Source organism: Pan troglodytes, chromosome 18 (genome assembly GCF_028858775.2).
Source record: "Pan troglodytes isolate AG18354 chromosome 18, NHGRI_mPanTro3-v2.0_pri, whole genome shotgun sequence".
NCBI classification, from domain to species: domain Eukaryota; kingdom Metazoa; phylum Chordata; class Mammalia; order Primates; family Hominidae; genus Pan; species Pan troglodytes.
Genome location: NC_072416.2, coordinates 45,334,612 through 45,350,698, shown reverse-complemented (window position 1 = coordinate 45,350,698; position 16,087 = coordinate 45,334,612). Strand labels below are relative to the sequence as shown.

At 34.8% G+C, this 16,087-nt stretch overlaps 1 protein-coding gene across 2 annotated transcripts in view; it reads left to right on the top strand.

Annotated features, from left to right (window-relative positions):
* ITFG1 (integrin alpha FG-GAP repeat containing 1) overlaps window positions 1–16,087 on the top strand; it is a 255,382-nt gene that overhangs the window by 86,603 nt on the left and 152,692 nt on the right. For both annotated transcript variants that reach the window (XM_520622.6, XM_054669342.2), the window contains exons 9-10: window positions 13,333–13,427; window positions 15,713–15,885. In XM_520622.6, the coding sequence (XP_520622.2) occupies window positions 13,333–13,427; window positions 15,713–15,885 (268 nt within the window). The remainder of the gene's footprint in view (window positions 1–13,332; window positions 13,428–15,712; window positions 15,886–16,087) is intronic.

The following is a 16,087-nucleotide window of genomic DNA, read 5'->3' as shown; positions in this document are numbered from 1 at the left end:
TGTTTGGTACCAGTACATGGCTGTTTTGGTTACTGTAGCCTTATAGTATAGTTTGAAGTCAGGTAGCATGATGCCTCCACCTTTCTTCTTTTGGCTTAGGATTGACTTGGCAGTGCGGGCTCTTTTTTGGTTCCATATGCACTTTAAAGTAGTTTTTTCCAATTCTCTGAAGAAAGTCATTGGTAGCTTGATGGGGATGGCATTGAATCTATAAATTACCTTGGGCACTATGGCCATTTTCACGATATTGATTCTTCCTACCCGTGAGCATGGAATGTTCTTCCATTTGTTTGTATCCTCTTTTATTTCCTTGAGCAGTGGTTTGTAGTTGTCCTTGAAGAGGTCCTTCACATCCCTTGTAAGTTGGATTCCTAGGTATTTTATTTGCTTTGAAGCCATTGTGAATGGGAGTTCACTCATGATTTGGCTCTCCGTTTGTCTGTTTTTGGTGTATAAGAATGCTTGTGATTTTTGTACATTGATTTTGTATCCTGAGACGTTGCTGAAGTTGCTTATAAGCTTAAGGAGATTTTAGGCTGAGACGATGGGGTTTTCTAGATATACAATCATGTCATCTGCAAACAGGGACAATTTGACTTCCTCTTTTCCTAATTGAATGCCCTTTATTTCCTTCTCCTGCCTAATTGTCCTGGCCAGAACTTCCAACACTATGTTGAATATTAGTGGTGAGAGAGGGCATCCCTGTCTTGTGCCAGTTTTCCAAGGGAATGCTTCCAGTTTTTGCCCATTCAGTATGATATTGGCTGTGGGTTTGTCATAGATAGCTCTTATTATTTTGAGATATGTCCCATCAATACCTAATTTATTGAGAGTTTTTAGCATGAAGTGTTGTTGAATTTTGTCAAGGGCCTTTTCTGCATCTATTGAGATAATCATGTGGTTTTTGTCTTTGGTTCTGTTTATATGCTGGATTAAGTGTATTGATTTTCGTATGTTGAACCAGCCTTCCATCCCAGGGATGAAGCCCACTTGATCATGGTGGATAAGGCTTTTATGTGTTGCTGGATTCGGTTTGCCAGTATTTTATTGAGAATTTGTGCATCAATGTTCATCAAGGATATTGGTCTAAAATTCTCTTTTTTGGTTGTGTCTCTGCCCGGCTTTGGTGTCAGGATGATGCTGGCCTCATAAAATGAGTTAGGGAGGATTCCCTCTTTTTGTGTTGATTGGAGTAGTTTCAGAAGGAGTGGTACCAGCTCCTCCTTGTACCTCAGGTAGAATTTGGCTGTGAATCCATCTGGTCCTGGACCTTTTTTGGTTGGTAAGCTATTTATTATTGCCTCAATTTCAGAGCCTGTTATTGGTCTATTCAGAGAATCAACTTCTTCCTGGTTTAGTCTTGGGAGGATGTATGTGTCGAGGAATTTATCCATTTCTTCTAAATTTTCTAGTTTATTTGCGTAGAGGTGTTTATAGTATTCTCTGATGGTAGTTTGTATTTCTGTGGGATCGGTGGTGATATCCTCTTTATCATTTTTTATTGCATCTATTTGATTCTTCTCTCTTTTCTTCTTTATTAGTCTTGCTAGCAGTCTATCAATTTTGTTGATCTTTTCAAAAAACCAGCTCCTGGATTCATTGATTTTTTGAAGGGTTTTTTGTGTCTCTATTTCCTTCAGTTCTGGTCTGATCTTAGTTATTTCTTGCCTTCTGCTAGCTTTTGAATGTGTTTGCTTTGCTTCTCTAGTTCTTTTAATTGTGATGTTAGGGTGTCAATTTTAGATCTTTCCTGCTTTCTCATGTGGGCATTTAGTACTATAAATTTCCCTCTACACACTGCTTTGAATGTGTCCCAGAGATTCTGGTATGTTGTGTCTTTGTTCTCATTGGTTTCAAAGAACATCTTTATTTCTGCCTTCATTTCGTTATGTACCCAGTGGTCACTCAGGAGCAGGTTGTTCAGTTTCCATCTAGTTGAGCGGTTTTGAGTGAGTTTCTCAATCCTGAGTTCTAGTTTGATTGCAATGTGGTCTGAGAGACAGTTTGTTATAATTTCTGTTGTTCTACATTTGCTGAGGAGTGCTTTACTTCCAACTATGTGGTCAGTTTTGGAATAGGTGTGGTGTGGTGCTGAAAAGGATGTATATTCTGTTGATTTGGGGTAGAGAGTTCTGTAGATGTCTATTAGGTCCGCTTGGTGCAGAGCTGAGTTCAATTCCTGGGTATCCTTGTTAACTTTCTGTCTCATTGATCTGTCTAATGTTGACAGTGGAGTGTTAAAGTCTCCCATTATTATTGTGTAGGAGTCTAAGTCTCTTTGTAGGTCACTAAGGACTTGTTTTATGAATCTGGGTGCTCCTGTATTGGGTGCATATATATTTAGGATAGTTAGCTCTTCTTGTTGAATTGATCCCTTTACCATTATGTAGTGGCCTTCTTTGTCTCTTTTGATCTTTGTTGGTTTAAAGTCTGTTTTATCCGAGACTTGATTGCAACCCCTGCCTTTTTGTTTTCCATTTTCTTGGTAGATCTTCCTCCATCCCTTTATTTTGAGCCTATGTGTGTCTCTGCACATGAGATGAGTTTCCTGAATACAGCACACTGATGGGTCTTGACTCTTTATCCAATTTGCCAGTCCGTGCCTTTTAATTGGAGCATTTAACCCGTTTACATTTAAGGTTAATATTGTTATGTGTGAATTTGATCCTGTCATTATGATGTTAGCTGGCTATTTTGCTCGTTAGTTGATGCAGTTTCTTCCTAGCCTTGATGGTCTTTACAATTTGGCATGTTTTTGCAGTAGCTGGTACCAGTTGTTCCGTTCCATGTTTAGTGCTTCCTTCAGGAGGTGTTTTAGGGCAGGCCTGGTGGTGACAAAATCTCTCAGCATTTGCTTGTCTGTAAAGTATTTTATTTCTCCTTCACTTATGAAGCTTAGTTTGGCTGGATATGAAATTCTGGGTTGAAAATTCTTTTCTTTAAGAATGTTGAATATTGGCCCCCACTCTCTTCTGGCGTATAGATTTTTAAAGATATATCCCAAAATTTTGAAGTACTACTGATAGAAATATTTCTCTTCATTTTATATGACATATGAACGAACATTATAGAAAAATTATACTGTATCTGTGCATAGTTAAATATGCACATATTTATTTTTGGTAAGAAAAGCTAAAATGATTATAATTTCATAGCACATTTAATACTTCATATAAAACAATAGCCAAAGAGTTTTAGCGTTTAATCATAAGAATTTTGAGAATAATCTAGTCCCGTCTTCCTCTCCCTGTTCTCTTCCAGACTTCAGAAAGTAAAATAAACAAGGCTGTTGCCATGTAGAATGTTTAGGAAACATTTCCACCATCATCATGGTGACTGGGCTGGAATTGGGTATACTGAGACCCAATCTCAGTCCACCCCATTACTACCCCAACTCACTGAGATAGTCGGCTTTTACCTTGATTCACATATTGGAGAGAAGAGGGGAATCTCAGAACAGGAAAAAGAATAGGTCATGACTTTGCTTTATCAAATTCTGAGTTAGGAAAAAAAATTCATCAAGGTATAGTAGTTGTCTTATTCCATTGTTACTTATAAAAGAATTTCTGAAACTGGGTCATTTATAAAGAAAAGAAATTTATTTCTTACAGTTATGTAATCTGAGAAGTCCAAAGTCAAGCAGCCACATCTGATAATAGCCACATCTGATAATACCAGAGTCCTGCTGGTGGAGACTCTGCAGAATCCCAAGGCAGCACAGAGAATCAAATTACTAGGGGGCTGAGCCTGCTAATGTGGTAGCTCAGGCCTCTCTTCCTTTTCTTATGGCACTTTGATTATCATCTTCTTCCCAAATATAAAATCCTATGGTTCTTCTCCCATGATAACCCATGTTCTTTGCCATGATCACCCATGAATTCATTAACATATCAACTAATTAACTCATGAATGAGTTAATCCATTCATGTGGGGAGAACCCTCCTGACCCAGTCACTTCTTGAAGGCCACACCTCTCAATAGTGCCTCATTAGGCATTAAATTTCAACATGAGTTTTGGAGGGGACAAATATTCAAATCATAACAGTAGTGAAAGAATTGGTATACTCAGCAAAACAGAAAAGCATCATTAGATAAGTATCCATGAGATATTATTGAAGCCTGGCAATTATTTGGGAATTTAAATAACGAATAAAAATATTTATATCAATCAGAACAATAAATAGAATGGTTTATCTCAGACCTTGGCAAGAGAAAAATAATCATCCTGAATGTCCTTTCTGATGGCCAAGTATTCACAAAGCTTAAGTTTATATTAAATACAATGTGACGACTATAGTTAATAACAATATATACTTTGAAATTGATAAGAGAGTAGATTTTAAGTGCTCTGAACACACACAAAAAATGTTATATATGTAAGTAAATGCATGTGCTAATTAGCTAGATTTAGCTCTTCCACAGTGTATTCGTATTTCTTTTGTGTGTGTGTGTGTGAGACAGAGTCTCACTGTATCGCCCAGGCTGGAGTGCAGTGGCATGATCTCAGCTCACTGCAACCTCCGTCTCCTGGGTTCAAGCAATTCTCCTGCCTCAGCCTCCCAAATAGCTGGGATTACAGGTTCCTGCCACCATGCCTTGCTAACTTTTTGTATTTTTAGTAGAGATGGGGTTTTGCCATGTTGGCCAGGCTGGTCTCGAACTCCTGACCTCAGGTGATCCACCTGCCTTGGTGTCCCAAAGTGCTGGGATTACAGGTTTGAGCCACCATGCTTGGCCTGTATTCATATTTCAAAACATCACGTTGTAGATCATAAATTTATAAAGTTTTTGTCAATTAAAAATTAATAATTTTTTTTACAAAAACTTATATTAAAGCTAATTTAGTTAACTTTCTGTGTCCTTGGTACCATGTCACACTTTCCAGCGTTACTATGTCTGACAGTGACTGGCAGCATCTTAAAGAAGTATAGCTTTTCTTTTCTGATCATGTTCAGATTCTTTAATAGTATATATTTCTTATTTTTAAAGTTCCACTAAGGCACTAGTACTTTGTAGACTTCTCTTCAATAACGTAGGTACATTAATTCTGTATATGTGCGGAACTTTAAAATCAACCTGTATGCTATTTAACATCTGAAGCAGAATAAGTAAACCCATGTACATATTCATAGTTCTTTCTTTTATGCCATTTAAAAATTAATATTTTGAAGAAATTGTTTATCCCTTCCACATTGTAATGTAGATGATACGATCTTCTTTTTTTTCTTTTTTTCCATTTGTATTAGCACTTGTTTCACATTGTCATAATTTGGTTTATGAGCATTTTAAAAATAAAGAATTGTAAATATGTTCATGCATGCCATATATTTTTATACTATTCAATTATTTTAAAATTCTTAATTTTATTCTCTTAAAGTATCTAGCCTGGTTTATATAATAATTGTTGTTTCCTGTGATATCAAAAATGTAGCATTGTGTGTGTTTGTAAAAGATAGAGTCTTGCTGTGTTGTCCAGGCTGGAGTGCAGTGCCCATCTACAGGCACAGTCATAGTACTCTGCAGCCTCCAACTCCTGGGGTCAAGTAGTCCTCCTGCTTTGGCCTCTCAAGTAGCTGGAACTAACATGTACCACCATGCCCCACTCTATACTTTTCTGAGAATAATTTCTCTTATGTTAATGATGTGTTCTGAAAAATATAAAGTTATATGCTTCACTGTTTTCAAAAGTAAAAAGGAAATGGATTTTTAAAAATTTCAGCCTGTATTTCCAGCTTTATATTAATCATGAATCACAAAAGAAAATGTCATTTTATATGTAAATACATTATCTGTCATATATCCCTTATCTCTTGCCAAGTATAATGAGAAAGCCATTATTTCTGTCTATATTGAGTCCATTTTAGCAAGAAGTGCAGTTTCAGAGATTCTGCATAGAAATCTTTCAGCCCTGGGTCTCACATATTAAAAGCCTTGAATTCTATTTAAAACCTTCTACCATTAATTAGTCATGTGATTTGTGGTATTTATAGCTCATCTATGCTACAGTCATCCATGAGTAGATTTTCCAGATGGTGGAAGGAGGCATTTTGACTTATTCCCTGTGTTAGCTGTCATGCCATGTTCTACTCTGTAATCAGAAATCACTGATTTATTTTTGTTTTTGAACTCAGAGTTCCAGATTGTAGATAGAAATATTTAGCCATTCCATTTACAATTTTTTTTCGCCATCTATGGAGCAACATTTGTCAAATTCTAAATTGTTAGTTTCATTTTTCATGACCAAGTGTTTTAGTATTTCCACTGACAACTTTGCAGTGGGTTTTTGAAGTGAGAACCCTGAAGAAAAAGTACTTCTGTCCTTCCAGGAGTTAATGCCTTTTTTTAGTCTTTTGCCTATGTCCCAGGCAGAGCATACCACTGTATTAAATACACAGAATACCACAGTGATAGGGCTAGATAGGGATAATGGACTCCTTTATGTTTGTTTACTGCTTTAAGGGTTTTTTTCCAAATTCTTTCTTCCACATTTAATCCTTACAGTGATCACATATGGTAGCTAAGTTATGTTCCTTTTAATCATTTTACAGATAAAAGACAAAGCGAAAGAGATTTAGTTTCTTTTCTGAAAAGTATATATCATTCAGTAATTGGTGTGGAACAGCTAACCAGATATCCATCTGTAAAAAGTGCAGTACAACTCCCAATTGTATATCAAAATAAATTTCAGGTTAATCTAAGACTTAAAAGTAAAACTAATGCTCCAAAGTACTAGAACAAAACAGGGTGTGGGTGGGGGAAACAGAGTTATATGTGTGTACTGGAAATGCCTTTATAAAATATAAGCAAAACATGGAAGCCATAAAGCAAAATATTAGTAAATCACAGATAAAAGAATAATTTTCTTAATTTTGAAAGGGCTGCTACAAACTGGCAGGTAAAAGACCAACAACATTATTCAGTAGAAAACAAAAATTAAAACCACAGTGAGATATCATTTTCACTTATCAGACTGGCAAAAAGTTAAAACATTTGATAATTGAGGTATTGGTGTAACCTCTGTTGTAGTGATTCTGAATGTGTGATCCAAAATATAGGCCTCTGCCGGGCGTGGTGGCACACGCCCATAATCCTGGGTACTTGGGAAGCTAAGGCAGGAGAATGGCTTGAACGCAGGAGGCGAAAGTTGCAGTGAGCGGAGATGGCGCCACTGCACTCCAGCCTGGGTGACAGAGTGAGACTCTGTCTCAAAAAAGATATGTATGTATATTTGGGCCTCTGGAGGGGTGGCTCCCTGAATCTCTTTCAAGGATTACACAAGGTGAAAATTATTTTTACACTAATACTAAGATATTATTTGACTTTTTCACATGTTGACATTTACAAGGACAAAGCAAAGCAATGGTGGATAAAGCTGCTTTCAGTGTAGCACAAATCAAAGTAGTAGCACCAAACTTCACTAGTATTCATTGTGGTCTTCATCACCATATATTCACAATTTTAAAATGAAGGAGGGGGAGGAAGGGAACAAGAAACGTGGTCAGTTTCACTTAGTAATTCTTTCGATGAATCTGCAAAAAAACAATAATTTTAGTAAGTCTCAACCCTTGAGTATACAGCTTTATAATAGTCTGTGTTGGAAAATATGTGTAAAACACATCTGCATACCAAGTATGTTGGTTGTGTTGACGAAAAGCAGTGGTGAGATTAAGTTGCAAGCTAAACTAGCTACTTCTTAAAATACCATTTCTTACTTGAAAGAACAACTTGACAGACAAACTACTGTTATTCCAGCTTCGATAGTTGATGGACATTTTCTCTAAAATAAACGAAGTGAGCTTGTCACATCAAGAAAACAACTGACAGGATTCGGTACCAGTGATAAAATTTGAGCTTTCAAGCAAAAATTTGAATTTTGGAAAACTTCTATCTGCAATGAGCTGACAGCTTCCCAACATCTAAAGACTTTTGTGATGAGATTGTAGTGATAGCAACAAATGTGAATTTTTGATATGGCATAATGAAGTGTATCAACATTTAGAAGGTCCACATAACCAATATTTTTCAAATGATCAATGTGTGATTTCACAAAGTCATGCATTTTACATGAATGCATAGATGGATATGAAGCATTCATTCAAAGTGCAAGATAGACCAATGGTTTTAATTAACAGAGTAGGGAAAATTCATTGATATGGCTTTAGATTCCTCATTGCAAATAACCGTTAAAAAAAATTACTTGTTGAGTTTGACGATAGATGCGATAATACCCAGGGTTGTCTGAAAAGGCTATTTTAATACTTCTACCAACTGCATTTTTTCGTATTTGTCAACCAAAACAACATATTACAACAGATTGCATATAAAATCAGTGTTAAAATATAATTTTATTTTAAAGCCAGGCAATTCTACTCTTTTTTCAAAAACTTTTTGTTTTGTAAAAGTTATTTTTCATGAAATTGTTATTTGTGTTTACATGTAATATATTTATGGTTATTTTAACTTAATAAAAATATTGAACTATTTCTGTCTTAATTTTTAATACAGTAAATAAGCATAGATATAAGTCACATAAACAAAGCTCTTTGGGGTCTTCAGTTTTTCAGAGTATTTAAAAGTTTGAGAACTATTCTTCTATGGAGCGTAAAATATAAATTTTAATTTAATGTAACAATTGAAACCATAATTTTCATTTTAGGAATTTATACTACAGATATAATCTCACAAAGGTGAGATTATACAAAATTATTCATTGTTGGATTGTTTGGATTATCAAAAGATTGGAAACAACCCAGCATTTGCATATCAATAGAGAATCAGTTACTGAGATACCTTCATACAATGTAATACTATATTATCTATATGACACAAATACAGATTTACCATTATGAAACCATCTCAAAGATTATTAAGTCAGAAATTTAGGATGCCAGAAAATGTGTGGAGTACACTACTATTTGTGCAAAATTATATGTAGTATATGTATTTGCATAGATTGTCTTGGAAGGTTAGACAAGAAACTGCTATGGTGGTTGCCACTGGAGGGGAGCAGGGAATGGAGTAAAATGACTTTTTTTTTTGGTTTCTTAAGATTGCGTGCCTGATTACTCATTATTAGCAGCTAAGCTAGGTTAAAAATGCAAATCTAACTGTTCCTAATTTTATCTTCTTTCCATTACGTTAAAATCTCCACATACTGTTACCAAGTGTAAAGACATTCGCAGAAAACAGTTTCTTTATGTAGTGGTATGTGTTTTATTACCGTAGTGAGCTGACATGTCTAAAAGACATGAGATTATGTAGAAGATGTCCTGGAGTCCCAAGAGGCTGGAGCAGTGTTCAAAAGGAAGGGATACAGAGAGTCCTAAAGGGGTAATATAATTTGATTAGCAAGAAAAGAAGTTTATTCTAAATGAAGAAACATGATCAAGACATTAGAAGTAGGATGCCCATTGCACCCCCTGGCATCAATGGGGGACCAGTGTAGATTCCTGAGAGCAAGTGTCCCCATCCAGTCAGCTGGAGAACTTACGAACATACAAGGTGCTGGGCCCCACCTCCTGAGATTGTGATTTGTTAGATCTGGGCAGGAGCCTAAGAATTCTCATGTCCAACAACTTCCCAACGGATTCAGAGGCTGCAGAACCACTGCTTTAGAGAAATTGTGGTTAACAAAGTTGGAAAGGTAATCTGGGGCCAGAACAATGAGTTCTAATTTGCTTAAACAATTCCACAGGTCAGTTAACTTCATTAGAATGAAAATATTAAGAATGTTTAAGAGAATAAGTGATATATGTGAACTTTTTTATGTGTATCTTTTATTGTTCTCTGCTTAATTAAAAACAAAAATTATATATAAAAATTCATTGTAATCCATTTTTATGACAAGAACAATAACACTTTAGTTTTGCTTTTAAAATTAAAAATTTTCTCTAAATCAGTTTTAGTTTCTCTAAATCAGTTTTAAACCCTTAATTCTATTTCAATAAAGTATTTATATGTTTTAGAGAAGAATTTCATTTGTAATTTGGCTAAAGTTACCATCAAAGGGAAGTTAGCATGTGTTTGTTAGTTTAGGATGATCAGTCCTGTAAAAGGCTGATTTTTACACTGGTTTTTGTAAATATAAGTAAATCAAAATGCTATTCCATCTGTTGCAGTTTCTCTTGAGTTTTTGAGAAAGAATTTTGGCCTTCAAGAAAACCTGAGATACGTATTTACTGAAGTCCCAAAGAAAAGACAATCCAAAGTTATAAATTCCTGGTTCTTCTTTAAGTACTGTGCCAAGTTCACAGGCTAGCATCTCCATCAGCATGCCCTTCTTTGTAATCTACTCACAAAGAGACATTATTTCTCTGAGAATTTGCTTAAAGTAATTCTAGCTCCTAGCCTTCTGCCTCTGATTTTTCCCATGTTAAAAGTACTTTCTTCCCCAGGCATAATAATATATTAAAACATAAAATATTCCCGTAGTGTGAGATTTAAAAGATATGCAAATTAAAGGCAAAGAAAGACTGTGGAAACATTCCAAATGAAAGGAGGCTATTAAGTAACAGCTTTATGCAATTTCTAGTCCTACACTGTATCCTGTGCTGCAGGGACAAAAATGCTGTACGGAACAAGAGGTCAGTGGACAAAATTGAAATATAGATAGCACATTGGATAAATGCATTGTTTGTGTGTAAACTGTGAATTGTTAACTGTATTGTAGTTATGTAAGAGAATATCCCTACTCCTAGGGAATGCACAGTGATACATTTAGGGACAAAGGACCTTAATGTATCTACTTATATACATGGTTCAGAAAAAAATTTATTTCAAAGAGGGAAAGAACACAAATAATTTTGTAAAAGGGGTAAAATGTTAACAATAGGCAAATGTGGTTAAAGGCTTAACAGATGTTTCTTGTACTATTTGTCTTATTGCAACTTTAAGTATAAATTACTACCAAATAAAAAAGCTTTTAAAAAAGTACAAAAAACTGAAATAATGTAAATTTAAAAGCTTCTCTCCTTTAAAAGAGCAAATTTCCTTTGAAATTATACTCTTGAAATTGTACTCTCAAAAAGCATTTCTGTCATTTCACCTAAATATTTTTTAAAAATAAGGCCAGAGGCAGTGGCTCATGCCTGTAATCCCAGCACTTTAGGAGGCCAAGGCAGGCAGATCTCTTGAGGCCAGGAGTTCGAGACCAGCCTGGCCAACATGGCGAAACTCGGACTCTACTGAATATACAAAAATTAGCCTGGCATGGTGGCAGATGCCCGTAATCCCAGCTACTCAGTAGGCTGAGGCATGAGAATTGCTTGAACCCAGGAGCAGGAGGTTGCAATGAGCTGAGATCGTGCCACTGCACTCCAGCCTGAGCGGCAGAGCAAGACTCTGCCTCAAAAAAAATAATAAATTATATATATGTATGTGTATATATATATATAGCATTTAGAATAGCACAAGAAACACATTTTGTGATTGAGTTTAGTTTTCTGTGACCATATCTATAAAATATTACTGATAATTTATACTAAAATGCATGATTATGCTGTTTCCACGAGTTAGATATATGTTTACTAGGTAGTTGTTAGAGCACTTGAAAAAATACCAGCCAATTCATTGTGAAAAGAGTCATGAGATATATGAAACTACTTGGAAGAAAGAGAAACTAGGGGAGAAGTAAAGTATGAATAAGATTCTAATATGAGCATTTTGTCATTGGGGTAAAAATGAAGGGAAAAGCCGTGGTAATGCTCTTCAAATTGTTCTCCCATTAATTTACAGTAGAATGATTTGGTTTTAATGAAGTCTATGTTATCACTTGAGCCAGTTTGTAAATCACATTTTTGTATTAGTTCTTTCTTACTTGGCTAGCTCTCAAACTTTTTTTTTTTTAAGCTGTGATATATGTTTATCTCCTTGGAAAACCTCCTTTTCAAGTATTCCTGCCTAGAATTGCATCTTTGTCTCTCAATCTATTTAATTCTCAGTAGTCCAAATCTATATGTTGCCAAATTACAGATGTTCTCTACATATTTTATTATTAATTCAACTATTGTATTTAATGTTGCACTCCTCTAAGGCAGGGTTTATCATAATGTTATTAATCATGAGGATCCTAAGTAATCAAATCATGAAATTAAATAAAAGAAATTCAGTTTTTACTTTGTTGTGCATTTTTAATTTTCCATGCTGAAGTCAGTTTCCATTGGCTAGATTTTAATTCCACTCAGCCTAAAATTCTTTTTTTTTCCTTTTGAATACATTATTGGAGACTTGATAGGCTTTTGACAACTACATAGCTCTCAATACGTAAGTATGCTTCACTAAATATACAATGAAGCATATTTCTGTATTAATAATCCTTTTATTTTCTTCCAAGTGTATATACTACCTCAGGCACGAGTTAAATAATACAATAAACAACAGCAATAAATCAGTGATTAAAGCAATACAAAATCAATCCCCAAATTAAAAAACTAAGTGACTGTGCATTGTGAATGTCTACATAAAGAGACTTAACTCTGCGACATCAAAATCTGTAAACCCCATCAGGTAGCAGGGACATTAGATGGGAGAGAGCACTAGAGAGCTGACACCTCAGTAATGTCAGTAACTTACTAACTTCCTCCATAACCTCACCTCTGTAGGCCTTAGCAGAATACTGTGCTTTGTAAAAAACAGTCACTTGGAAAGGATATCTATATTCCTTTCATTTGCTTTTTCATTGATAAAAATTTATTGGTACTTTTAAGAAGCCAGAGTGTTGAGAGCTTTATAACTCTTGGATCGAAGTTCATCCAGAATAAAGTCTCTTACGTATGTATAAAGTTAAGAGTCTCACGTTTAAAATACTCGGTATAATAATGGACTACTGTTGATATGCTTATTTTTCTCTTCTATGGCAGCAGTGATAATTATGTAAATAAGTCAAAGCTACATTTTAAAAAATTGATGGTTTTAACATTACAGGCTGAAATGGGGTCTCTTACCAACACTATACATTTTCCTTTTTATAATTTCAACTTTTATTTTAAATTCAAGGAGTCCATGTGTAGGTTTGTTACATGGGTTGGGGTATGACTGATCCCATCACCCAGATAGCATAGGACCCAGTAGTTTTTCAGCCCTTGCCCCCCTCCCTCCTATAGAAATACTTAACCACACAGAAGTGTGCAATTTAGAAGAAGACAGTCCAGATAATCAGTTGCAAGGGCCAGAGTAATTTTTTAAATAAAATCATATTCATTTTGAAGCCATGTGTCAAATTCTTCTGTTTTATCCAGATTGATGTAGACTTTGAACAAATAGTAAATTTAATATACCATACAAGAACACTTTATTTTGTGACTATTAATGGACTCTTGAAGTTTCTTTTGGCAGATGGAGATGGACACATGGATCATTTACTGCCAGGCTGTGAAGATAAAAATTGCCAAAAGAGTACCATCTACTTAGTGAGATCTGGGACGAAGCAGGTATATCAAGTTGTTTTTTAATGTAAACATTTTTTTTTATGTGCTTGGAAAAAAATCTTCTAAGGTTAGAAAAGATACCTGTAGAATCAGAACAGAGGGAACCCCAAAATTAAGTTACCGACTTCCTCATTTTAACTTAATGAAATGCATTTAAATATATTATTTTTTAATTTGTTGAGGGAAAAGCATTGTTATAATTATTTATAGTGAAGAAAACCCATTCTGGATACTATAATTAAATGATCTTTTAGCTTTTTATATGCCAGGAATATGGCAAAACACACTACAATAAAAGGTTACTTAGAAGAACGTTGTATCTATTTTCGAAACTGATCTTGTTTTTATTTGTGTTATTTAAACCTATTTTATTATCTCATGCTGACTTTTACCTGTAGCTTGTAGGTAAGCAATTTAGAATCTGACAGTCACAGTGGAGGATTAATATGGGAATGGTAGGTTATAACAATCATATTAGAATTAATGTTTCTTTTGGAGGGTAATAAATGATAGAATAACGTATTGACTTTTATAGCCCTTATGGAAAAGGAGCATCATATTTTATGTGAAAGCAAATCTTCACACAGTCAGCATTCTAAAAGCATTTAACTGGCCAGTCTGAGTACAGTGGTGTTAACTGAACACAGCCAGTTACAGATTTCCTTGTTGCTTCTCAACCCCCAAAGCTTCACTTTACTAGCCTTAAAAATAAAATAAATGAAAACATTTAACTGTTATACCTGTAAGTTTTATCTTGAACTTTTTTTAAGGTTTTGAATCACTTAAAACTTTAGGTCAAGTAACTATCATTGGTTCATAATTATTAGTAATCCTAGTAATTATTGCCTATCGACAGACTACTGTAAGAATATTTTCAAATTATACAGTCATCTCTGTCTGGGAAGATAAATGTCATAGTTCTTTGGTGACTATTACCAGTGTCATATTGATACTGAAAAATCTTTTTACTTTTTAGGCCTTAATACATTTACCTTAACAGGAGTACTTTATTCAATGTGGTTTATCCTCATTAATAACCTGTCAGCCTCGTCAGAAATTTGTGATAACGTGGCATTTTGTGAAATTCTTATCTGCTGAAATAAAACCCAACAATTTTTTAAAAACCAAGTGAAACCATTGAAACATTTTAATGATATATAAAATAATACTGTTTTGCTTAAGGATTGAAAAATTATTAAAGATGCATACCAATTTTTTTAAAAAACTCATTTTCTGTAAATATGTCTTTACCAAGTTTCCTTTTTCCCTGGTAAATTATACTTTCTTTGGAAAATACATAAATTGTTGGAGATACCCTGTTTATTAACCCCTTTTCAAGAAACCGTCTTTAATATAATTTGACTTGCAGCCATATAAATGAGTCACCTGCTTAGAAGGAAAGGAAGGGAATCTCTAGGCATGTTTGGCCTCCTGCCATCTCAAGTCAGCTGTGCCTGCTTCTGCTCGGACATCTTCAGGTTATGTGGCAGCACAACTATAACTTTAATGGCATGATTTCCTCTCTTCAGATTTCTAGTTATTAAAAAGTGAAGATTTATGTTAATCTGAAGAGAAAGGGATTTCCAAAGCTCATTTTCAAATGAGCTTTCTGTTCTCTTCATGGCCATTAATATAGAAATAAAGGAATTTACTAAAAATGTAGCTTCCGGCCGTTTTAGTGACAGAGCTCAGTCTTCTTGGCTGAGAAGTGCCTGTCAGTTACTGATGAAGCCTGTCAGGCCTGGTGTTGTTTGGAAAGACTCAGGAGCTGCTCGGCTGGAAGGCAATGACTGAAGTCATCTGCATGTGTAAGAGGCACAGCAGTAGAATGAACAACGGGGTCTCTGTGATGTTCTAACTTTCCTCCTAAGTTGGTCCTCCCGAAAGCACATCAGTATTAGATGATATTACAGCTTGCTCTAGTTTTTTTTAAACGTTCATTTGAGTGTTTCTGTGTGACACAGTTTTAAATTATGTAATCTGACTAGATGTGTATTAATATCAGTTCAATCCTAAGATTCATGTGGTATTGTGAAAAACTTTCTAAGGCTTTCTGTGCCAGTTCAGACAAAAATAACTAGGATAAATTATAAGGGAAAGTACTTTTTTTTTCCCCAGAGTGTCACCTATTCATCAGAGTAAATTATGATACCCTACCATATTGTAGAGATAAAGAAGTTAAGTAAAATAATGCTTATCTTGAAAACTTAATGGATCGTTTGTTTTGCAAATTATAAATTTTTTTATAAAATAACTATAAAGTCTGATCTTTTTCTCTTAATCCATAGTGGGTTCCAGTCCTACAAGATTTCAGCAATAAGGGCACACTCTGGGGCTTTGTGCCATTTGTGGATGAACAGCAACCAACTGAAATACCAATTCCAATTACCCTTCATATTGGAGACTACAATATGGATGGCTATCCAGACGCTCTGGTCATACTAAAGAACACATCTGGAAGGTAAGGAAATTAAATCAAGTGAGAAATATTTGTAAACTATGTGAGAAATATTTGCAAACCATGGTACTTTGCAACTGAATAGTACCTAAATATGTTATAATCTCTTAAATAAGGAACATGATGAGCTCAGTTCCTGTTTTTAAATTTGATCCCTGCACTTCTCACAACTGCTTAGTTGTTTTTTTTTTCACAGATTCATTAT